This window comes from Kogia breviceps, unplaced genomic scaffold, assembly GCF_026419965.1.
Source record: "Kogia breviceps isolate mKogBre1 unplaced genomic scaffold, mKogBre1 haplotype 1 scaffold_378, whole genome shotgun sequence".
In the NCBI taxonomy this organism is placed as follows: domain Eukaryota; kingdom Metazoa; phylum Chordata; class Mammalia; order Artiodactyla; family Physeteridae; genus Kogia; species Kogia breviceps.
In genome coordinates this window covers 2,829-28,186 of record NW_026711817.1, presented here as the reverse complement: position 1 = coordinate 28,186, position 25,358 = coordinate 2,829, and the positions used below count along the sequence as shown (strand labels likewise).

The following is a 25,358-nucleotide window of genomic DNA, read 5'->3' as shown; positions in this document are numbered from 1 at the left end:
CATAAAATAAAAACTTCTGCTGTTCTTCTTAACTGATCTAACAGAAACCAGATTGTTCGAAATAATAATAGCAACAATGTGATCAATTATGCATGTTCCTACGTAAGTAAAATGAATGACAGCGTGATACAAGAGGTGGGGGGAGGATATAGATAAGTTTCTTACTGCAAGATTACTTACACTACACGTGGTATACTGTTACTTGAAAGTGGACTCAGATTAGTTGTAAAATGTATCCTGCAAACACTAGGGCAACCAATAATAAATGTAAACCAAGAAACATAACTGATATGTTAAGAAAGAACAGAAAATGGCATCATATAAAAGACTCAATTAGAACCACAAAAGGAAGAAAGCATGGAAGACAAAAATAAGAACAAAGGCAATAAATAGATAACAGTGGCAAATACGGTAGCTATTATCCAACTATATCAATAATCACTTCAGATGTTAATGTTCTAAAATACCAATTAAAAGAAACTGGAGGAGTCCTGTTGAAGATGGTGACATAGGAGGATCCCAAACTTGCCCCCTCCCATAGACATGCTGAATCTACAGCTACTACAGAAAAATTTCCTCTGAAAAATGCTACAAACACTAGCTGAGTGACTCCAACACACCAGGCGAATGAGAAAACCCACATGGAAGCAGGTAGGCTTCTTACCATAAACCCCACCCCCAGTACAGTGACCCACAGCCAGGAGGGAATTCAAAACCCCCAGCTTCTCACAGAGCAGCAAAGGATCTGAACCTCACCTCTGGCACCCCAACTTTTCAGACATGCAACTGAGAAACGAGCCTCACAAAATCCAGCTTGGAAAGCCAACAGGGCTTGTGTCCACGAGATCCACAAGGTTACAGCAAGACATAATGTCAGCAATATGGCGAAGTGAAAAGCTACCTTTGTTTTCCCCTTCAATCTACAACTAGTAAAACATCCACAATGCAACAAAGTTGTCTCTCCCTGACACACCAGGACACTAGCAAATTCTACACTTCTTTACAGCTAAAGGTGGGTAAACTGGAATACACAGAGAAGGCAGAAACAAGGAAAAGCAGAGGCTGTGCCCACAATCCTGGCCATCTAGCCATGACCCCTGAGTCTGCAATCACAGAGAACCCAGCAGCAGCAGGGCAGGTGGCATGCATGACCCTGGCCTCCCGGCTGCCTGCAGCCACAGGTAACAGAGCAGTAGCAGCAATGGGACCTGGGACACTGCTCCTCCAGTGGCTAAGGTGCCCATGACTCCAGCCTCCTGCCCCCCAACTCACAGCAGTGGAGCCCACGAACATTAAAACATCAGATATGTCAGAGGCACCAGCATGACCCTGGCTCCCATATTACTCTTCCCTTCCCACGGTGGTGATGGAACTAGAGACTCAGGTGATCCTGGACAGGAGGGAAGAGCCCACCATCTCAGTGGTCCAGGAGGCAAGGACAGTGACACTGACAGAAACAAGGCACCAACAACCCCAGAGGCACAAGAAGTGATAATGAGGGCACAGGCAACAATTCTGACAGAAGTGGTGGAGGGTGGAAAGTGCAGCTTTAAAGTATAACCAGAAACAGTTCCTGTAACAAAACAGCCAAACTTGTGCTATTGCACCACCTACTGGAAAATAACCTCTAATTTCTAAATTGTTGAATGATTAGAACCAAGGAAAAAGGTGTTCCCTACTTAAAATGTGCTGGCAGAGGAACAACTCATCAAGCACCATGAAGAACCACAGTTAGCAGAGTATCACAGGAAGAAAATGAATTCTCCAGAAAATGAACTTAAAGTCACAAAATACTGCAACCTGACTGACAGAGAATTCAACATAGCTGTCATAAAGAAACACAACAGGTTACATGAAAACTCAGAAAGGCAGTTCAATGAGCTCAGGAATAAAATTAATGAACAGAAGGAATACTTTACCAAGGAGAATGAAACTCTAAAAAAAAAAAAACCAAACAGAAACTATGGAGCTGAAGAACTCAATAAACGAGAGGAAGAATGCATTAGAAAGCATTGGAAATAGAGCAGACCATACAGAAGAGAGAGCTAATGTGAGCATGAAGATGGAAATCTAGAAATGATACAAGTAGAACAGGAAAGAGAAATAATGAGGAAATTCTATGAGAGCTATCCAACTCTTTTAAGGAAGAGCAACATCTGGGTAATGGGTATCCCAGAGAAGAAAGGGAGAAAAGAACAGAGACCATATTTAAATAAAGAATAGCTGAGAACTTCCCAAACATGGGGAAGGAACTGGATATACAAGGGAATGAAGCTAAGAAAACTCCTAATTTCTTTAATACAAAAAGACCTTCAAGACATATTAAAATTAGCATAGGTGAATGACAAAGAACTTTAAAGGCAGCCTGGAAAAAAGGATGGTAACCTACAAAGGAACCCCCATTAGGCTACCAGCAAATTTCTCAGCAGAAAAACTCTACAGGACTGGCAGGGGAGTGGAGCAGTGACATTCTCAAAATACTCAAAGATAAAAATTGTCACCCAAGAATACTCTATGTGGCAAAGTTATCATTCATATATGAAAGAGAAATAAAGACTTTCCAAAGACAAAAGCTGAGAGAGTTCATCACCACTAGACCTGCTTTATATGAAATCTTGAAAGGCAATCTTCTACCTTAAATGAAAAGGCAAATGCACATAAAACTTTGAGTAAGGTGATATACAGACAGACAGAATTTTTAAAAATGCAACTCTGCATCAGAATAGATAGGATACCATAAACAAAAGGACACCATAAACAAAACAAAAAGACAACCCATAGAATGGGAGCAAGTATTTGCCAATGATGTGCCCAACAAGGGATTAGTCTCCAAAATTTACAAACAGCTCGTGCGACAATATCATCAAAAGAAAACAACCCAATCAAAACATGGGCAGAACACCTAAATAGACATTTCTCCAAAGACAACATACAGATGGCCAAGAGGCACATGAAAAGAAGTTCAACATCGCTAATTATTAGAGAAATGCAAATCAAAACTACAAAGAGACATCACCTCAAAACCAGGCAAAATGGTTATCAACAAAAAAATCCACAAATAATAAATGCAGCAGAGGGTGTGGAGAGAAGGGAACCCTCCTACACTGTTGGTGTCAATGTAAATTGGTGCAGCCACTATGGAGAACAGTATGGTGGTTCCTTAAAAAACTAAAAATAAAGCTACCATAAGATCCTGCAATCCCACTCCTGGACATATATCTGGAGAAAAACGTGGTCCGAAAGGATACATGCACCCCAGTGTTCACTGCAGCACTATTTACAACAGCCAAGACATGGAAGCAACCTAAATGTCCATCAAAAGAGAAGTAGGTAAAGAAGATATGGTACATATATACAATGGAATATTACTCAGCCATTAAAAGGAATGAAATAATGCTATTTGCAGCTACATGGATGGACCTAGAGACTGTCACGCTGAGTGAAGTAAGTCAGACAGAGAAAGAGAAATATGATATTGCTTATATGCAGAATCAAAAAAGAAATGATACAAATGAACTTATTTATAAAACAGAAACACTCACAGACTTAGAGAATTAACTTATGGTTACCGGTTGGGAAGGGTGGGGGGAAGGGATAGTTAGGCAGTTGGAGATTGACATGTACACACTGCTATATTTAAAATGGATAACCAACAACGACCTACTGTATAGCACAGGGAACTCTGCTCAATATTATGTAACAACCTAAATGGGAAAATAATTTGAAAAAGAAGAGATACATGTATATGTGTGACTGAATCACTTTGCTGTACATCTGAAACTAACACAACACTGTTAATCAACTATATTCCAATATAAAATTTAAAGTTTTAAAAAGAAAGAAAAAATACATGCAGCCCAATATTCACTGCAGCATTATTTACAATAGCAAAGGCATGGAAGCAACCTAAATGTCCATCAACAGCAGAGTCGATAAAGAAGATGTGGTACACATATACAATGGAATATTCCTCAGCCATAATAAAGAATGAAATAATGCCATTTGCAGTAACATGGGTGGACCTAGGGATTATCATACTAAGTGAAGTAAGTCAGAGAGAGAAAGACAAATATCATATGATATTGCCTATGTGTGGAATCTGAAAAATGGTACAAATGAACTTATTTACAAAAGAGAAAGAGTTACAGACGTAGAAAACAAACTTATGGTTACCAAAGGTGAAAGGAGGTGGGGGAGGGATAAATTAAGTGTTTGGGATTAACAAATACACATTACTGTATATAAAATAGATAACTAATAAGGACCTACTCTATAGCACAGAGAACTCTACTCAGTATTCTATATGGGAAAACCTATATGGGAAAAAAATCTAAAAAAGAACAGATATATATGTATATGTATAACTGATCCACTTTGCTGTACACCTGAAACTAACACAACATTGTAAATCAACTATACTCCATTTTTTTAAAAAATGAAAAAAAATAAACTAGGGGTGTTTTACTATCACTTGAGATCAACAATCCAACCTTCTATCCACTGTACTTTTACTTTTTTGGTATGGGAAGTAAATTGGCTTCACTGGGGGAAAAAAAAAGTCTATTACAAAATTAGGGATAAAACCAATAGTTTTCCCTCACCTTATATATTCATAGACACACAAACTTTAGCTTATCTTCCTGTAAAGAACAGGTTAATGTATTTACTGGAATATTTAATACCTCTGAAAAGTGCCCAACTGTAATAATAAATTTGTTAGAGTCATCAGCAATTTAATTCTGTACAATGTCCTCTAAAACATATGGCTACAAATTTAGTAATCCAATTCAGCCCCACATTTTAAGTAGATACAACATGTCGTAGCGCACAGTAGGAAACCAGTAAACGTTGAATAAATTAACAAATGATGCTGAAAAGTGTCCAAGAGAGGTGATTTGGGAAAACATGAATCATGTGCTTACTTACTCCATGTCCATTGCACTTTAGTGAACAATTATATGATCTGTCTGCAAGTGTCCTTGAATCTACACATTCACGATTTACACAAATCTAGAGAAAAACACATACAAAAATTTTTTTCTGAGTTAGAGGAGTCCAGTTATTGTAACATTACCATCAGTAATTTTATAACATAAGACCACAGCCATTCAATGCAGTAATTTCCATTAAGTACTGCTTTTGCTGTAACCCACAAATTTTTATATGTTGTATTTTCATTTTCATTTAATTAAAAATATTTTTCAATTTCTCTTGAGATTTCTCCTTTGGCATAAGTCTTATTTAGAAATGTGTAGTGTAAGCTACAAATATTTGAGGATTTTTCCAATAAGTCTTATGTAAACTATGGACTTTGGGTGAGGATGATGTAATAGTGTAGGATTGTGGATAGTGTAGGAGTCTGCACTTCTGTGGGGTAAGTGGTTATGGGAACTCCCTGTACTTTCTGCAACTTTTGATATGAACCTAAAACTTCCCTAAAAAATAAAGTCTATTTTTTAAAATAAATTTGAAAGAAATGATTCGGGCTTCTGGTATTCGGTTCCCCATTTAAGGAGTTTGGAAGTTGACACTCCTTCCTAACAACAAGTAAAAAGCTGAACAGACTGAAGAAGCAACAACTCTTTTAGGATCCATAAAAGAAGTGATTTCGGGGCAAACCACTGTCCCCAAATTGGAGAGACAGACAAGCGAACACAGGGAGTCACAGCTTACTAGAGAAAAGGTTCACAAGCGGAAACCTCCTCAGGTACCCGTGCCAGGGTAGGAAAGCCTGAACTGTAATTGATGAATTGCTGGAGGCCCAATACAGACATCTCTGAGAGTTAGGAACTCCAGGAGAGCCCCACAGTTTTGTGAGATGTACATCCAGGAGCTCAGCCAGGTTCTCACAGTAAATATTAGAGAAAAAAATTTCTTGTATTCTGGCAGGAGGAGGGGAAAAGGAACCATTTTGAAGGAGCCAGAGCACTCTGTTCTTACTTAACAAGGCTTGCCCTCAGGAGAAACTAGTTAACTAGAGCCTAATCTGGTGATGTTTTATCAGAGCCTAACTGATCTGAGCGAAGGGAAATACCCAATTTCAGTCAGCTCTAGCCTTCCATGTGTAAGAAGAGAAATACCCAACTCCAGCCCACTGCAGCCATCCTGTCCCATCTAAGGGAGAAGAAAAAACGTGAGAAACACTTGTGAAGTTCACAGTCCAGAGGCACAGTTTCACTGAAAGACTCAGACCTGTTCATAGGACTAAAGAACACTTCCCCTTCCCACAACACCTCACCACCACATTTCTAAAGGTCTCTTTACAGCAGTTCTTTTATCTGGTTCATCATGTTCAGCTCTCAAGAAAACAGATAAGGTTATACTAAAAGCTAAAAAACACAATTGTAAAAACAGAGAAAGTATCAGAACCATACATGTCAGGTATACGGAAATGATCAGACCAGGAGTTTAAAACAACTATAATTAATATGCTAAGGGCTCTAATAGATGAAGTAGACAATATGCAGGAACAGATGGGAGATGGAAGCAGAGAGACAGCAATCAGAAAAACAGAAAAAAATAAAAATAAATGCTGGAATTAAAAAAAAAAACCACTGTAACAAAAATGAATAAATGCCTTTAATGGGCTTACTAGTACACTGGACATAGCTGAGGAAAGAATCTCTGAGCTAGAGGATATATCAATAGAATCCTTGAAAATGAAAAAGCAAAAAGAACAAAGACAAAAAAATAACACAGAATATCCAAGGACTGTGGGACAACTACAAAAGGTATAACGTATATGTAATGGAAATGCCAGAAGAAAAAGAAAAAGGAACAGAAGAAATATTTGAAACAATAATGACTAAGGATTTCCCCCAAATTAATGTCAGACACCAAACCACAGTTCCAGGAATCTCAGAAAACAATAAGCAGGATAAATGCCAAACAAACAAACTAACTAACAAACCCCTACACCTAGGCATATTGTGTTCAAACAGAAAATCAAAGAATAAATCCTGAAAAAAGCAAAAATTTTTTTAAAAAACCTTACCTACAGAGGAACAAAGATAAAAATTACATCTAACTTCTCCTCAGAAACCAGGCAGTCAGAAGAGTGGAGTAAAATATTTTAAGTATTGACAGAAAAAAATCTCCAACCTAGAATTCTATATACCACAAAATTATCCTTCAAAAGTGAAAGAGAGATAAAGACTTTTCAGACACACAAAAATGGAGGGAATTTTCGCCAAGAGAGCTGTCTTGCAAGACATGTTAAAAGAAGTTCTTAAGAGAGAAGGAAAATAATATAGGTCAGAAACTAATAGGATGTACAACAGCTTTATGTAAACTATTTTCTTTGTGAGATAAGCATGTGTCAATGTAGGTTGATCAATTGTAACAATGTACCACACTGGTGGGTGATGTTAGTAACGGGGAAGACATGCCTGTGTGGGGCCAAGAGGGCATGTAGGAAATCCCTCTAACATCCTTTCCATTTTGTTGTGAATCTAAAATTGTTCTTTAGAAACAGTCCCCAAAAATGATTCAGGGCAGGGAAATAGGAGAAACAAATGACACAAGACATTTTAAAAAATCATAATCAAAAAATCACTTTTAATTACAATAGCCTGAAATCTAACAAAACCATCCCTAAGAGCACAGTTTAAATAACATTCTGTATTACTGCACATATCGAAAGTTTGCACAGAAAGAAAATCAATTCAATAATCAGGAGTTTTCACTAAATATGCACTATTATTCGAGTTCCTAAGAAAGATATGAGAAGTTTTCATTAAAATATACTACAGATATCTAACATTCTATTATGGAATGTATTAAACATCCAAATATTAATCCTTTTAAGTATAAAGTATAATAATCAGAGGATTAAGGATATATTCCCAACTCCCTTATTTCTAGCAATATCAACTTCCCTAAGTTGCAGTTTTCTTAAATGAGTACAATAATACTTTTTCTAAACTATTTGAGATTTGTTTCAAGGTTAAAATGAAATAATGTATGTAAAAATGATTTCCTTTCAAACATGAAATCACAACACTCCTCAGAGAAATGGCCTCACAAAACTCTTTCTAAACCCCAACACCCTAACCCTCTTAAGCCTTTAACGTGTTCAGTCTTCTCATCAGTTCTTGGTCTCCGTGGTATGTCTAACAACTTCTTTTAGAACGTAGAGATTTTTTTTTTTAAACATCTTTATTGGAGTATAACTGTTTTACAATAGTGTGTTAGTTTTTCCTTTACAACAAAGTGAATCAGTTATACATATACATATGTTCCCATATCTCTTCCCTCTTGCGTCACCCTCTCTCCCACCCTCCCTATCCCACCCCTCTGGGTGGTCACAAAGCACAGAGGTGATCTCCCTGTGCTATGCAGCAGCTTCCCACTAGCTATCTAATTTACATTTGGTAGTGTATATATATATCCCTGCCACTCTCTCACTTCGTCACAGCTTACCCTTCCCCCTCCCCATATCCTCAAGTCCATGCTCTAGTAAGTCTGTATAGACGTAGAGATTTTGAAGTAAATTTATTCCCTCTATGTTTTCTCCAGATTTGGTTGGTTGGTCTCATAGATAACAAATTATAATAACAATAAATAATAATAGCCAACCTATATTTAGCTCTTACTATGTGCTGGGCATTGTGCTAAGCACTTTATACTATTATCTCGTTTAATCTTTGCAATAACTCCATAGAGTAAATGTTGTTATTATCCCCACTTTACATACAGTTGTGATATCTCAGACTGGTAGGTAACTTGCAAAATGTCAAAAACTAAGAGGTGAAGACTGATTCTTAGCAGCCCCATCTAAGCTGTGCTCTTATCTACTGGGCCGCAAAGAGACATATATTAAATTACTAAGTGGGATTTCTTCTTTCTTCTCTAAGAAGAAAAGTGAATTTCCATGTTATGGAATATTTAACTACAAGTACAAGTATTCCCAAGATTTCTCTCTTCCCCACTCCAGCTCCAGAACACTTGGATTTTCCTTGCTCACAACACTGAAATTCTAACGGGGATCAAACAACTCTCATTTCCCTTAGAGACCAATTGAAGCTTATTCATTTTCTCCTTAACCAAATATTTAAGTTTACAAAGCACTAGTAATTAACTGCAACACTTATTAAAGGAATTAATAAACTAGATTTTTTAAAATAGATTTTAAGTCATTTACCCTCCCAGTATCACAAATAGAGCCATTTTTGACCATCATTGGATCTTCTCTACCTGTCGTTGTGTAGTGCATAGTTATACATACAGTATTTCGTACAAAAGCATAAATCACAGAAGCACCATCTCGAAGGAAAGGAGTTTGAAAGGGGTAGGTGCAAATTAATCTGCCACATATAAGATTCCTGCAAACATAATAAATTATAAGATTATTATGCATTAGGCATTTGTTAGGAATGCATCAGTTTGCTTTCTTTGACAAAAAAGTAAAAATAGACAATGGTTCTCCATTTATGGCAATATATCTAAGGAAAATGTAACACTTTAATGCTAACATTTAAAGTAAAAAGTAAAGCCATTGATAAAGATGCCAAGGCTAGAGATTTTGATTTCAGATTTACTCCCATACACATGTGATCCTTGAAACCACTGGAATGAATGACATATATAGAGAAAAACTAAAAACAGAATCTTACAGAACATAAGAGAAGTATCTTTAATATTTGCATAGCATACCTCCATTCACAAAATTTATATCTGCTTCGTTCTCTACCACAGTTCCCAAACCTATCAGTTTGAGAGTGTATTTCTTCATAGCAGGCAAATGGAGCATTTTTTGAACCTGTCAAAGTTAGAAATATATTTGGATTAAAACTTCCTTTTTTTCCATCTTCCTCAATTTCCTCATATATTTATGTTTCTTATGCTTTTTTCTCTATTATTATCATCTACTCAAAAGTTTCCTAGTGACGTTGTAAGAAAAGAGAAATGATTAAAGTGAAAAGTAATGCTCATGGTTATTTCTCCTTTTACTTCATTTTCAGTCATTTCAATCACAAAAGATATTATGAGGATAGGGGAGAGCTACAGAAGTGTAAACCTTGAGAGGGCTCTGTGAAAGAAGCCAAGAGAGAGAAAACTATACTTGTTCTCCTAGATTCTGAGTAGGAATTTATAAAAAGCCAGGTGTATTAAAAAATCTCATTAATGAAACCTTGTATCTTTAGAAAGTCTGAAGTGAAGGGACCAAAATTGCCAAACTAAATTTACCTATTTTTCCTTCATTACTATATTAGTTTTTTTATCACTGTGTAAAAAATTACCAATACATTCACACCTTAAAACAACACCCACGTCACAGTTTCTGTAAGTCAGAAGCCTGGCAAAGCACAAGCAGGTTCTCTGTTCAGGGTCTCACTAGGCTGAAATAAAGTTCTTGGCTGGGGTTACAGTCTCATTTGAGGCTGGAGTCCTCTTCCAATCTCATTGGTCGTTGGAAGAATTCATATTTTTGCATCCTTTGCTCCATTGTCTTACTATCTGCCAGGGGTTGCTCTTGGCCCCTCAGGTCCTAATCACATGGCCCTCTCACAACAATGGCAGCTTATTTCTGCCAAACCAGCAAGAGAATCTTCTGACATCTTCCATCTTCCAAAGGCTCACATTATTAGGTGAGGCCCCATTCAGAATGATCTCCCTTTTGATTAATTCAAAGTTCACTAATTATGGACCTTAATTACATCTTTAAAATTCCTTCATATTTACTATATAATCTAATCATAGGAATGATATTCCATCATATATTCACTTGTTCTCCACCAACTCAGAGAGGGGATTATCCAAGAAATGTACACCAGAAGAATATTGGGGGCCATCTTAGAATTCCACGTAGCAGTTACCTTCTCCAAAATGAACCTTGCTAAGTCTAACTGCCCATCTATAAAATATAAAAGTAGGTAATAATAGCTACCTCAGTGAATTGTTATGAAACTTAATTAAGATGATGTTTATTTAGTCACTCTTTTTAAAATTAATTTATTAATTTATTTATTTTTGGTTGCGTTGGGTCTTCATTGCTGTGCATGGGCTTTCTCAAGTTGTGGCGAGCATGTACTGTGGTGTGCAGGCTTCTCATTGTGGTGGCTTCTCTTGTTGCAGAGCACGGGCTCTAGGCTCGCAGGCTCTAGAGCGCAGGCTCAGTAATTGTGGCGCATGGGCTTAGTTGATGCACAGCATGTGGGATCTTCCTGGACCACGGCTCGAACCTGTGCCCCCTGCATTGGCAGGCGGATTTTCAACCACTGTGCCACCAGGGAAGTCCCATATTTACTCACTCTTAATTCCCATCTAATCCTTCTCCATTTTCTTTTGAGATTAAGAAGGTTTCTCCTATTTAACAGCTCTTCCTATGATTTACATTTTCCCCACTATTCCCTTTTTTACCTTCTCCTAATTCTATCTTTTTCCACCATTTTTTTCTCTTGTAATTGTCTTTATTTTAAAGTCTATTTTGTCTGATATGAAAATTGCTACTCCAGCGTTCTTCTGATTTCCATTTGCATGGAATATCTTTTTCCATCCCCTCACTTTCTGTCTGTATGTGTCCCTAGGTCTGAAGTGGGTCTCCTGTAGACAGCATATATACGGTCTTGTTTTTGTATCCATTCAGCCAGTCTGTGTCTTTTGGTGCGAGCATATAATCCATTTACATTTAAGGTAATTATCGATATGTTTGTTCCTATTACCATTTACTTAGTTGTTTCGAGTTTGTTCTTGTAGGTCTTTTCCTTCTCTTGTGTTTCTTGCCTAGAGAAGTTCCTTTAGCATTTGTTGTAAAGCTGGTTTGGTGGTGCTCAACTCTCTCAGCTTTTGCTTGTCTGTAAAGGTTTTAATTTCTCCATCAAATCTGAATGAGATCCTTGCTGGGTAGAGTAATCTTGGTTGTAGGTTTTTCTCCTTCATCACTTTAAATATGTCCTGCCACTCCCTTCTGGCTTGCAGAGTTTCTGCTGAAAGATGAGCTACTAACCTTATGGGGATTCCCTTGTGTGTTATTTGTTGTTTTTCCCTTGCTGCTTTTAATGTGTTTTCTTTGTATTTAATTTTTGATAGTTTGATTAATATGTGTCTTGGCGTGTTTCTCCTTGGGTTTATCCTGTATGGGACTCTCTGTGCTTCCTGGACTTGATTAACTATTTCCTTTCCCATATTAGGGAAGTTTTCAACTACAATCTCTTCAAATATTTTCTCTTTCTTTTTCTCTTCTTCTTCTGGGACCCCTATAATTCGAATGTTGGTGCGTTTAATGTTGTCTCAGAGGTCTCTGAGACTGTCCTCAGTTCTTTTTTTCTTTATTCTGCTCTGCAGTAGTTATTTCCACTATTTTATCTTCCAGGTCACTTATCCATTCTTCTGCCTCAGTTATTCTGCTATTGATCCCATCTAGGGTATTTTTAATTTCATTTATTGTGTTGTTCATCATTGCTTGCTTCCTCTTTAGTTCTTCTAGGTCCTTGTTAAATGTTTCTTGCATTTTCTCTATTTTATTTCCAAGATTTTGGATCATCTTTACTATCATTATTCTGAATTCTTTTTCAGGTAGACTGCCTATTTCCTCTTCATTTGTTAGGCCTGGTGGGTTTTTACCTTGCTCCTTCATCTGCTGTGTGTTTTTCTGTCTTTTCATTTTGCTTATCTTACTGTGTTTGGGGTCTCCTTTTCAGAGGCTGCAGGTTCGTAGTTCCCGTTGTTTTTGGTGTCTGTCCCCAGTGGCTAAGGTTGGTTCAGTGGGTTGAGTAGGTTTCCTGGTTGAGGGGACTAGTGCCTGTGTTCTGGTGGATGAGGCTGGATCTTGTCTCTCTGGTGGGCAGGTCCACGTCTGGTGGTGTGTTCGGGGATGTCTGTAGCCTTATTATGATTTTAGGCAGCCTCTCTGCTAGTGGATGGGGCTGTGTTCCTGTCTTGCTAGTTGTTTGGCATAGGGTGTCCTGCACTGTAGCTTGCTGGTCATTGAGTGAAGCTGGGTCTTGGTATTGAGATGGAGATCTCTGGGAGATTTTTGCCATTTGATATTACGTGGAGCTGGGAGGTCTCTTGTGGACCAGTGTCCTGAAGTTGGTTCTCCCACCTCAAGAGGCACAGCCCTGATGCCTGCCTGGAGCACCAAGAGCCTTTAATCCACACGGCTCAGAATAAAGGGGAGAAAAAATGGAAAGAAAGAAATAAAGAAAGAGGATAAAATAAAATAAGTTTATTAAAATAAATAATTATTAAGAAGAAAAAATTTTTTAAATAAAAAAAGCCAAAAAATGGGACAGTTGGAACCCTACGACAAATGGTGAAAGCAAAGCTATACAGAAAATCTCACACAGAAGCATACACATACACACTCACAAAAAGAGAAAAAGGGGAAAAAAATAATATATCTTGCTCCCAAAGTCCACCTCCTCAATTTGGGATGACTCATTGTCTATTCAGGTATTCCACAGATGCAGGGTACATCAAGTTGATTGTGGAGCTTTAATCCACTGCTTCTGAGGCTGCTGGGAGAGATTTCCCTTTCTCTTCTTTGTTCGCACAGCTCACAGAGTTCAGCTTTGGATTTGGCCCCGCCTCTGCATGTAGGTCACCTGACGGCATCTGTTCTTTGCTCAGACAGGACGGGGTTAAAGGAGCAGCTGATTCGGGGGCTCTGGCTCAGGCCAGGGGGAGGGAGGGGTACTGATGCGGGGCAAGCCTGCGGTGGCAGAGGCCAGCATGACATTGCACCAGCCTGAGGCGCGCCGTGCGTTCTCCCGGGGAAGTTGTCCCTGGATCACGGGACCCTAGCTGTGGAGGCTGCACAGGCTCCCGCGAGAGGCGGTGTGGACAGTGACCTGTGCTCACAAACAGGCTTCTTGGTGGCAGCAGCAGCGGCCTTAGCATCTCATGCCCGTCTCTGGGGCCCACGCTGATAGCCGCGGCTCGTGTCCGTTTCTGGATCTCCTTTAAGCGACGCTCTTAATCCCCTCTCCTCGTGCACCAGGAAACAAAGAGGCAAGAAAAAGTCTCGTCTCTTCTTCAGCTCCGCGCCCATCTCTTTCCACCATTTTTAAACATTGGTCCATCAAAGGTGCTTGTATACATACCGGGAGGACAGGTAATGGTATTTCTGAGTATTCACAATGTTTATTAGCTCAGCTGTGAATCTGAGAATACCAGGTTAGGAATGCTCTTCATCCAGGCCAATTTTTACTCATTCAAATAGTGCTTCTAAAGGTACCAATGAGCCCTGTATTTAATTTCTCCCTTGAATACCCTCTCTCATTAGTGCTAGGGACTTTTTCTCAGCTCAGTCTGGGTTTTCCAAGGTGATATGGAAACACCAAAAGGGCAACACTTTGAAAATGTGAAATCACATGTCAAATATCTCCTTAAATCCAGTATACTGACAAAGTCTACAAAGTAAGAGAATCTGCCCTTCCATAGTCCAAACAGTGTATTTAGATTCCCTCTAACCTATTATCAAATGCTGTGAGGTACCACAAAATAGTAGATGGACTTTCATAGACAGATGTGCATGGCTGGTACTAGGTCAGTAAATGTGGGTGCTGGAAAACTACTGCAAGTAATTTAGGCAAGACTCATAAATAGCACTGCAGAGTAGGGAGTTTGAGGTTATACTCCCTTGAGCACTATTGGAGATGACTAGTTTACGTTTCCAGTTAGATAGACTAGAAGGCCACCCCATCTTAACTGAAATAAAGGGAGCCACTGAAATGTAAGCTAAAGTTTTATCTTTCATAACCTGACATCTTTCTCACCTCATCCATGACTAATAGGCATTTGCAACTTAACATATCGTAAAACCAAATTCTGTTTTACACCCTAGTTTTCTTTATAGGACCATTAGTCAACCAATGTTCAGGCCAAAACTTAGGAAGAATTCTTGATTTCTTTGTTCCCCCCTCACTACCTGCCTCCACCATCTAATCCAAGTATTATGGACACTGCCCCTAAATACAGCCTGAGCATGACCACTTTTCATCTTCTGCACAGCCACCACTCTAGCCTGTGCTATCATCAGTTCTCTTCTAATATGCTACCATAGCTTCTAAACGACTCCCCACTTCCACTCTCCATAGTACATTCTCCATATTGTAAGTCAGAGTGATCTTTTAAAAAAATAAAAATACATCAGCCTCTTACTTAAATATCTCTAGTGGTTTCCCATTACATTAAGAATAAAATCCAATTTTCTCGTCATGGTCCTTACTCAGCCTGGTTCACTACCTTTCAGCCACACTGCCCTTCTTTTCATCCTTGAACTCACCAAATTCATTCCTAACTCAGAACCATAACACTTGCTGCATTTCTCTACCCAAAATGCTCTTTCCTAAGATCATCTTCTGGCTGACTTCTTCTTAATATTAAAGTTTCTACTCAAATTTCACTTCCACACAGAAACTATCTCTGAACATCCTGTCTGAATAGCCTCACCTTCATCATCAGTCTTTTTCCTATCACTCTGTTTGTTGTTGCTTGGGGATATTTTTGTTGTTGTTATCATAACATTCACCACTAATGGAAATGATTATATTTATTTATTTACTAATTTTTTATTGTTTATGCCTGAACCCTTCACTGGAATATAACCTCCATAAGACTAGGAATCTTGAGCATTCTTTCATGTGTTTGTTGGCAATCTGTATATCTTCTTTGGAGAAATGTCTATTTAGGTTTCTGCCCATTTTTGGATTGGGGTTTTTTTTGTTATTGAACTGCACCATTAATCATTAGAGAAATGCAAATCAAAACTACAATGAGAAATCATCTCACACCGGTCAGAATGGCCATCATCAAAAAATCTAGAAACAATAAATGCTGGAGAGGGTGTGGAGAAAAGGGAACACTCTTGCACTGCTGGTGTGAATGTAAGTTGATACAGCCACTATGGAGAACAGTTTGGAGGTTCCTTAAAAAACTACAAATAGAACTACCATACAACCCAGCAATCCCACTACTGAGCATATACCCTGAGAAAACCATAATTCAAAAAAAGTCATGTACCAAAATGTTCATTGCAGCTCTATTTACAATAGCCAGGACATGGAAGCAACCTAAGTGTCCATCAACAGATGAATGGATAAAGAAGATGTGGCACATATATACAATGGAATATTACTCAGCCATAAAAGGAAATGAAATTGAGTTATTTGTAGTGAGGTGGATGGACCTAGAGTCTGTCATACAGAGTGAAGTATGCACCCTAATGTTCACAGCAGCACTATTTATAATAGCCAAGACATGGAAGCAACCCCTAAATGTCCATCAACAAATGAATAGATAAAGAAGATGTGACATACACACACACACACACACACACACACACACACACACACACAATGGAATATTCCTCAGCCATAAAAAAATGAAATAATGCTATTGGCAGCAACATGGGTAGACCTAGAGATTACCATATTAAGTGAAATAAATCAAAGACAAATATCACATGATATCACTTATATGTGGAATCTAAAAAAAGGATACAAATGAACTTATTTACAAAAAGAAATAGACTCAAAGACATAGAAAACTTATGGTTACCAAAGGGAATAGTGAGCAGGGGGAGATGAAGTAGGATTTGGGGATTAACAAATTTACACTATTATATGTAAAACAGGTAAACAACAAGAATCTACTGTATAGCACAGGGAACTATATTCAATACCTTGTAATAACCTACAATGGAAAAGAATCTGAAAAAGAAAATATATGTATCACTGAATCACTTTGCTGTGCACTTGAAACTAACACAATATTGTAAATTAACTATACCTCAATTTATGAAAAGGAAATAATGGCTGAGAACATCTCAAATCTGTGGAGAGATATGTATATTGAAGTTCATAGAGTGCCCCAAAATTTCATCTGAAAATGAGCTTCTCCAAGGCACACTATAACAAAACTATCAAAAATCAAAGACAAACAGAAATTTTAAGCAGCAGGAGAAAAATTCTGTCTCATAAAAGAGAACACCCATAGGCTATTAGCAGATTTCTCAGCAGAGACCTTGCAGGCCAGAAAAGAACGGGATGATATATTCGAAGTTCTGGAAGAAAGAAACTGCCAACCAAGAACACTTTATCCAGCAAAGCTGTCCCTCAGAAATTATGGTACGATAAAGACTTTCTCTAATACATAAAACCTAATACATATATGGTCACCACTAAACCTGCCTTACAAGAAATGCTGAAAGGAGTTCATCAGGCTGAAATGAAAGGAGCTAATCAGTAACATGAAAACAAAACTATACAACACAGTGCTAAAGGCCAACAATATGGTCAAATTCATAATACTCTAAAACTGTGATATGGTGGCATATTAACTATAGTATATATAACTCTAGTATAAGGTTAAAGGACAGAGTATTAAAAATAGCAATACCTACAATAATTTCTTAATGAATATGACTGCAAAAACATGTAAATTGTGACATAAAAAACATAAAAGGAGGTGAGAAAAGGGGTACAGTTTTGCTTGTGATCAAAGTTAAAGTATTAACAGCATAAAATAAACTGTTACATGTATAAGATGTTTTATGTAAGTCTCATGGTAACCATAAACAAAAACCTAACAGACATACAGAATATTCCACTCAACCACAGCTTAACACACATTCTTCTCAAACACACATGGAACATTCTCCAGGGTAAATCTTACGATACAACATAAAACAAGTCTTAGTAAATCTAAGAAGATTGAAGTCATAGAAAATATCTTTTCCAAAAACAATGGTATGAAACTGGAAATTAATAACAGTTGATGAACTTACCCATATATGGAAATGTATACATTTAAAAAACACAAAGGATTGTTATAGACTACTACAAACAATTATACACCAACAAATTAGATAACCTAGAAAAAAATGAATAAAAACCCCAAAATATACAACTGACCAAGACTAAATCTTGAAGAAACAGAAAATCAGAACAGACTAATTAGTAGTAAAGAGAATGAATAAGTAATGAAAAACCTCTCAGTACAAAAAAGCCCAAGTCAGATGATTTTCCTGGTGAACTATACCAAACATTTTTTTTTTTTTTTTGTGGTTCGCGGGCCTCTCACTGTTGTGGCCTCTCCCGTTGCGGAGCACAGGCTCCGGATGCACAGGCTCAGCAGCCATGGCTCACGGGCCCAGCTGCTCTGCGGCATGTGGGATCTTCCCGAACCAGGGCACGAACCCGTGTCCCCTGCATCGGCAGGTGGATTCTCAACCACTGTGCCACCAGGGAAGCCCTATACCAAACATTTAAAGAATTAATGCCAATCCTTCTCAAACTCTTCCAAAAAACTGAAGAAAATGGAACACTTCCAATACCATTCTACAAGGCCAGCTTTACCCAGATACCAAAGCCACATAAGAACATACAAGAAAACTACAGAGCGATATCCCTGATGAATACAGATACAAAAATTCTCAACAAAATATTGACAAACCAAATTCAACAGAACATAAAAAGGATCAAACATCATAGGGTAAAACAGCATATATCCCTGAATGCAAGGATGGTTCAATATATGCACATCAATATATGTGATATACCACATTAATAGAATGAAAGATAAAAAAATCATATGACCCTCTCAATAGATGCAGAAAAGGCATTTGACAAAATACAACATCCTTTCATGACAGAAATGATCAACAAATTAAGTTTAGAAGAAACAGACATTAACACAATAAAGACCATATATAATAAACCCATGGCCAACATCATACTTAATTGGTAAAAAGTTAAAAGCTTTTCCTCTAACACTGGGAACAACCTAAGGGTGCTCATTCTCACCACTCCTATTCAACTAGTACTGGAATTTGTAGCAAGAGTAGTTAGGGAAGAAAAAGAAATAAAAGGCATCCAAATTGGAAAAAAAGAAGTTCAATTGTCTTTGTTTACAGACAATATAATCTCATATAGAAAATATCCTGAATGCTCCACCAAAAAGCTATCAGAACTAATCAACAAATTCAGTGAAGTTGCAGGATAGAAAATCAACATATGGAAATCAGTTGAATTTCTGTACACTAACAACAAAACAACTGAAAAATTTAAAAATTACCATTCCCAATAGCATCAAAATCAATATGATATTTTGGAATAAATTTAACGAAGTAAGAGATGTATAGACTGAAAACTACAAGACTTTCATGAAAGAACTCTGAGAAGACAAAAACAAAAGCAAAGATATTCTGTGTTCATGGATCAAAATAATTAATATCATTAAAATGTCCATATCACCTAATGCCATGTTGGCAATCCCTAACAAAAATTCCAAAGGTATTTTTCATAGAAATATAAAAAAACAATTTGAAAATGTGTATGGTACCACAAGAGACCCTGAATAGCCAAAACAATCTTGAGAAAGAACAAAGCTAGAGGTACATCCTTCCTTATTACAATTGTATAACAAAGCTATAGTAATTAAAACAGTATGGTACTGGCATAAGAAAAGACACATAGACAATAGAACAAGATTGAGAGGCCAGAAACAAACCCCCACATATATGTCAAACTAATATTTGACAAGGGAGCCAAGAATACTCAATGGGGAAAGGAGAATCTCTTCAATAAATAGTTTCGGGGAAACTGGACAGCCACATGCAAAACAATGAAATCGGACCCCCAACTTACACAGCTCAAAAAAAAATGAACTCATAAAGACTTAGATATAAATCAGAAACCAAAAAACACACAGAAGACATGGGAAAATCCCCTTAACACTGGTCCTGGTAACGACTTTTTGGATATGACACCAAGAGCACTAGCAATAAAGGCAAAAAAATAAAAAGTGGGTCTTCACCAGGCTAAGAAGGTTTTGCACAGCAAAAGAAACAATCCAAAAAATGAAAAGGTAACCAATGGAATGGGAGAAAATATTTTTAAATTATATATCTGATTAAAACCATCTCCAAAATATATAAAGAAGTGGAAGTCAATATCAAAAAAAAAATCATATTGTAAAATGGGCAAAGTAACTGTAGACCATTTTCAAAGAGGACATACAAATGGCCAACAGGTACATGACAAGGTGTTCAACATCACTAATCATTAAGGAAATGCAAGTCAAAACCGAATGTGATATTACCTCACACCTGTTAAAATGGCTTTCATCAGAAAGTCAAGAGATAACAAATGTTGGTGAGGATGTGGGGTAAATAGAACATTTGTGGACTGTTGGTGGGAATGTAAATTGGTGCAGCCACTATGAATAACAGTATGGAAATTACTCAGAAAGTTAAAAATAGAACTAGCCTATGATCCTGCAATTCCACTTTCAGTCCACTTCATATCCAAAGGAAATGAAAACAGGATCTCAAAGAGATATCTGTACACCCATGTTCACTGCAGCATTTTTCACAATAGGCAAGATACGGAAACAACCTAAAACTCTGCTGGATTGTAGGGGCTCAGAACAAGCCTCCCCATGATGTACCACTTTGGCATGTGGATTATTTTGAGCTAAAGGCAATTGAGACCCTGCAGGTTCAAGAGAAACTACTACCCTTACCTTAGCTACCTAGAATAATTTAAATTAGGGATTTTTCCCAGAAAAAGAGTTATTACCAGACTATCTCAGGGCTTCCCTGGTGGCACAGTGGTTAAGAATCCGCCTGCCAATGCAGGGGACACAGGTTCAATCCCGGGTCTGGGAAGATCCCACATGCCGCGGAGCAACTAAGCCCGTGAGCCACAATTACTAAGCCTGTGCTCTAGAGCACACGAGCCACAACTACTGAAGCCTGCACACCTAGAGCCTATGCTCTGCAACAAGAGAAGCCACTGCAATGAGAAGCCCATGCACCACAACGAAGAGTAGCCCCAGCTCTCCACAACTAGAGAAAGCCTGCTTGTGCAGCAATGAAGATCCAACACAGGCAAAAATTAATTAATTTAAATTTTTTTTTTTTTTTTTTTTTTTTTTTTTTTTTTTTTTTTTTGCGGTACGTGGGCCTCTCACTGCTGTGGCCTCTCCTGCCGTGGAGCACAGGCTCCAGACATGCAGGCTCAGTGGCCATGGCTCACAGGCCCAGCCACTCCGCGGTATCTGAGATCTTCCCAGACCGGGGCACGAACCCGCATCCCCTGCATCGGCAGGTGGACTCTCAACCACTGCACCACCAGGGAAGCCCTAAAAATAATTTTTTAAAAATTTGATTGTATTTTATTAAAAAAAAAAAATTCTATCTAACTGGCCCTATCTATATGACAGGGCAAATATCTAATTACCAAACATCTGCTCTTCTTATTGTCCTGTGAACAACCCTGCTGTCCTTGAAAGCCCCAGGTCCCTATCCCATTCCTTACCTCAGGATGTCATATACAACTCATTTTACCTTTCTGTCTCTGAATCTCTTATGTATGTGGGATCTCTGACCCTCTCATGTATGTGGAGTTCTCATACATATGAATTAAAATTTTATTTCTCCAGTTAGGCCGTCTTATGTCATTTTAATTATTTGACCTAGCAAAAGAACCAGAGAAGGTAAGAGGGATGGGAAACTTTCCCCTTCCTGATAGGATGAATGGGCAAAGAAAATATGGGATATGAATATTATTCAGTCATGAGAAAGAAGGAAATCCTCCCATTTGCAACAACATGGATAAAGCTTGTAGGCATTATGCTAAGTGAAATAAGTCAGACAGGGAAAGACAATATGATATCACTTACATGTGGAATCTAATTGAACTCAGAGAAACAAAGAGTAGAGCAATAGTTAGCACAGCCTGCAAGGCGGGAAGAATGGGGAGATGTTCATCGAAGGTTACAAACTCCCAGTTATAAGATGAATAAGTTCCTGGAATCTAATGCACAACATGACGTTTATACTTAATAATACCATATTATATACTTGGAAGTTGCTAAGAGAGTAGATCTTAAATGTTCTCACCATGAAAAAGAAATGGTAATTATATGACATAACGGAAGTTTAGCTAACACTGTGGAGGTAATGATTCTGAAATATATAAAAGTACCAAATCAATATGTTGTACAACTAAAACTTACACAATGTTATATGCCAATTGTATCTCAATAAAGCGGGTGGTTGAGGAGACTTAAATTTACCTGAAACTATAAATCTACTAGAAGAAAACATAGGGAGAAAGCTCTTGGACACTAATCTGAGCAACAATAGATAAGTGGGACTGCATAAAACTAAAAAACTTCTCAGCAAAGGAAACAATCAACAAAGCAAAAATGAAACCTACAGAATGGGAGAAAATATTAGTAAACCATATATCTGATAAGAGATTAATCTCCAAAATATATGTAACTCATACAGCTCAATAAAAAAGACAAATAATGAGATCTAAAAATAGCACAGGACCTAAATCAACATTTCTTGAAATTAAAAGACATACAAATGACCATCAGATAATGTGAAAAGGAGCTCAACATCACTAATCATCAGGGAAATACAAATTAAAACCACAACTCACAGCTTTTAGGATAGCTGTTATAAAAAAAAGATAATAAGTATTAACAAGGATGTGGAAAAAAGGAAACTTTTATATACTGTTGGTGGGAATGAAAATTGGTACAGCCATTATGGAAAACAGTAGACAGCCTTCTCAAAAATTTAAATGCACTACCTTATGATCCAGTAAGCCTATTCCTGGGTATAATGCAATGAATATGTTAAGTAGATGACTGTGGCAATTATTTCACAATGTATATGTATATCAAAACATTACATTGTACACCTTAAACATATTTTTCTCATTTATACCTTAATAAGCTCAAAAAAAATAAAAATAGAGAGTTAAACAGAAAAAAGAATTTAAATATATATAATTGCCCATTGTCTTGGTAATGTTAATAAAAATACTGAGCACCAACTACATAGATGTTACAATACAATACCTTTTCCATATATGCTCTCACAACGTGCATCAAGATCTTGGCAGCCTCCATCAAAACAAAAAGCTTTTCCTCCTTTACATTTGTGTCCATTGTGTATAGTTATATCATCCGGACAGCTTCCTGAGCTTCCATTACAAACCTCAGAAACATCACATTCAGGATGCGCAACGGGCCTACATACAGCACCTGCTTGCATAAACTAATAGAAATTAAAACATAAAAATTAAAGCATTATATATAAGATTGTTGTGTTCATCAATATTTCTTTTAAAATTGTTCTAATTCTACTTATAGTTTGATGAGGTACTTATTCATTAATGTCTCTTACTATCTGTTTGTTATAAAGCATTATGATAATCATATTGAAAAAAATGGAATGTTATCAACCAAAACAGGAGATAAGACATATGTACAAGGAAAAGGATAACACAAATATATATAATGAGAGCCCAAGTTTTGTTTGTGCTTTGGTAGAAGGGAGGAAAAGTAGTTTTTAGCTTGGGATAATTATTCCTTTGGGGCAAAAATTATGAAATTTAGATAATTTCCAAATAAAATATACTTACTCAAACCATAGTTTTTAAGTATGGAATATCTGTAATTCTATGAAAATGTGAAACGTAAATAACTGAGAATGAACAGTGGGAAACCAAAGAGCGATTAAAAGAGGCAGGTCAACTACTTAAGTCTTAGAAAAGAAGGAACCCAATTGTAATTTTTCTCCTGAATTATCCTATGGTTAATTAACACTTTCATGTATACTATTCCGAAATTTTATATAAAGAATCTTAACTGGGCATTTATCTCATACTTCTTACTTGATGACTTCCAGTTTATACTAAAAAGATTACGGAGGTAATAATTAACCACGATAAGATTCTAGGAGAAAAATAACATAAAACCGCATCAGTCAAAGGATAGTGAAGAACACAGAACAGTGGCAGATTGTTCAATAGAGGGGTTCTCATGTGACGTATCTGTCACATATATGTTGGAAGAGCTAAAAAGTAAAATGGGACAGGAATCAACATCTTCACCATATAAGCTAAAATGTGACATTTAAGTCAAATGATCTTTGTATAACAAATTCATAGTCTAAATTTTGTGCTAACATGTAGCATTTGGAAATTGTTACATCTAGTGAGTTTCATTATTTATGCATTTATGGAAAATTGCTGTATCTTTCAGTTACATACTTACAGATACCCATCACAATCTAAAACATAATTTTTATTCACAAAAATATAAATATTGGATAAAATAAATGAAAACAGTCTCTTTTAATGGTGATCTTCTGTATCAAAAAATTCTGTAATAGCTCTCAGTGAAGGCTTAAAAACAATAGCATAGTTAGGGAGAATAATGGCATTATAAGGAGGCCTCAACATCCAACTATAATTCATAAAATCAGAAACATCACCCTGAATTTAGTATTTTTATCTTTACATGAAAAGTCATTTATTTTGCCTTACAGCTAAGTGTCTATGTATTCTAAAGTATCCAAGACATAATTCATTATATACTTAGAAGATAGTAATAAACTAAAATCTTACTTGACAGTTGTTGCAGCATGATCCTCTATCACATTGTGTATTTGGTTTCAGCACACAAGTTTGAGGATTACAACAGCTATCAAGTCCACATTGCTATAAATGAGTGGAAGGCACAAGTAAAAATACATCATGGAAGTAACATAAACTTTGTCAGGAGCTGTGCTACAGGGCTTATGTTTTTATTTGCAGGGTAACAATATGCAGGCTGTCAACATTTATAGATTTTTGCATCTCTAAACAATTACAATACTAAGGTGTCATTTTTACTTCAGGTCACAACAGAGTAACAGGTGCCTTACTAATTCTTATTCAACTAGAAAACTGGGCTAAACATATAAAACAACTTTTTAAAGAAACTGAATAATAGAGTGTAGAATGGTAGTTACCAGTGCCTGAAAGGTAAGACGAAAGGGGAGACACTGATCAAAGGGTACAAACTTTCATTTATGAGATATTTCTCAGGATCTAATGTACAGCTTGATGACTATAGTTAACAATACTGTATTGCATACTTGAAATTTGCTAAGAAGTAGAAGTAGTATTTTCACCAAACCAAAAAAATGATAACTGTGTGAGATGATGTATATGTTAACTGGTTTGATGCAGGAATCATCTCACAATGTGTACATTTATGAAAACATCACATTGTGTTCCTGTGCACCTTAAATATATACAATTTTTATTTGTTAATCATACCTCAGTAAAGCTGGGGGAAAAAAGGGTGGGTAGAGTTTAGACCCACTGCAAAGTTAGAGAGAACAGTCCCCAAGACTGTCCTCATTTCTTTCACCAATCTCAAGTTCAGTGGATTCCCAAAACCACCCTCAGGTTTTATAATTTACTGGAAAAACTCATAGAACTCACTGAAAGCTGTTATACTCACAGTTATGGTTTATTATATGGAAAGGATACAAATTAAAATCAGTCAAGAGAAAAAGCACTGAGAACAGAATCCAGGAGAAGCATTAAACATGGAGCTTC

General features: G+C 37.0%; 1 protein-coding gene across 1 annotated transcript in view; it reads right to left on the bottom strand.

Moving 5' to 3' along the window:
• LOC131749740 (disintegrin and metalloproteinase domain-containing protein 32-like) overlaps positions 1-24,470 on the bottom strand; it is a gene marked incomplete at both ends in the record, with an annotated part of 31,038 nt that extends 6,568 nt beyond the window's left edge. Inside the window, 5 exons of the mRNA XM_059051619.2 lie at positions 4,927-5,010; positions 9,143-9,323; positions 9,655-9,760; positions 22,825-23,023; positions 24,378-24,470. Coding sequence (XP_058907602.2) covers positions 4,927-5,010; positions 9,143-9,323; positions 9,655-9,760; positions 22,825-23,023; positions 24,378-24,470 — 663 coding nt within the window. The remainder of the gene's footprint in view (positions 1-4,926; positions 5,011-9,142; positions 9,324-9,654; positions 9,761-22,824; positions 23,024-24,377) is intronic.
• Between the last annotated feature and the right edge of the window lie 888 nt (positions 24,471-25,358).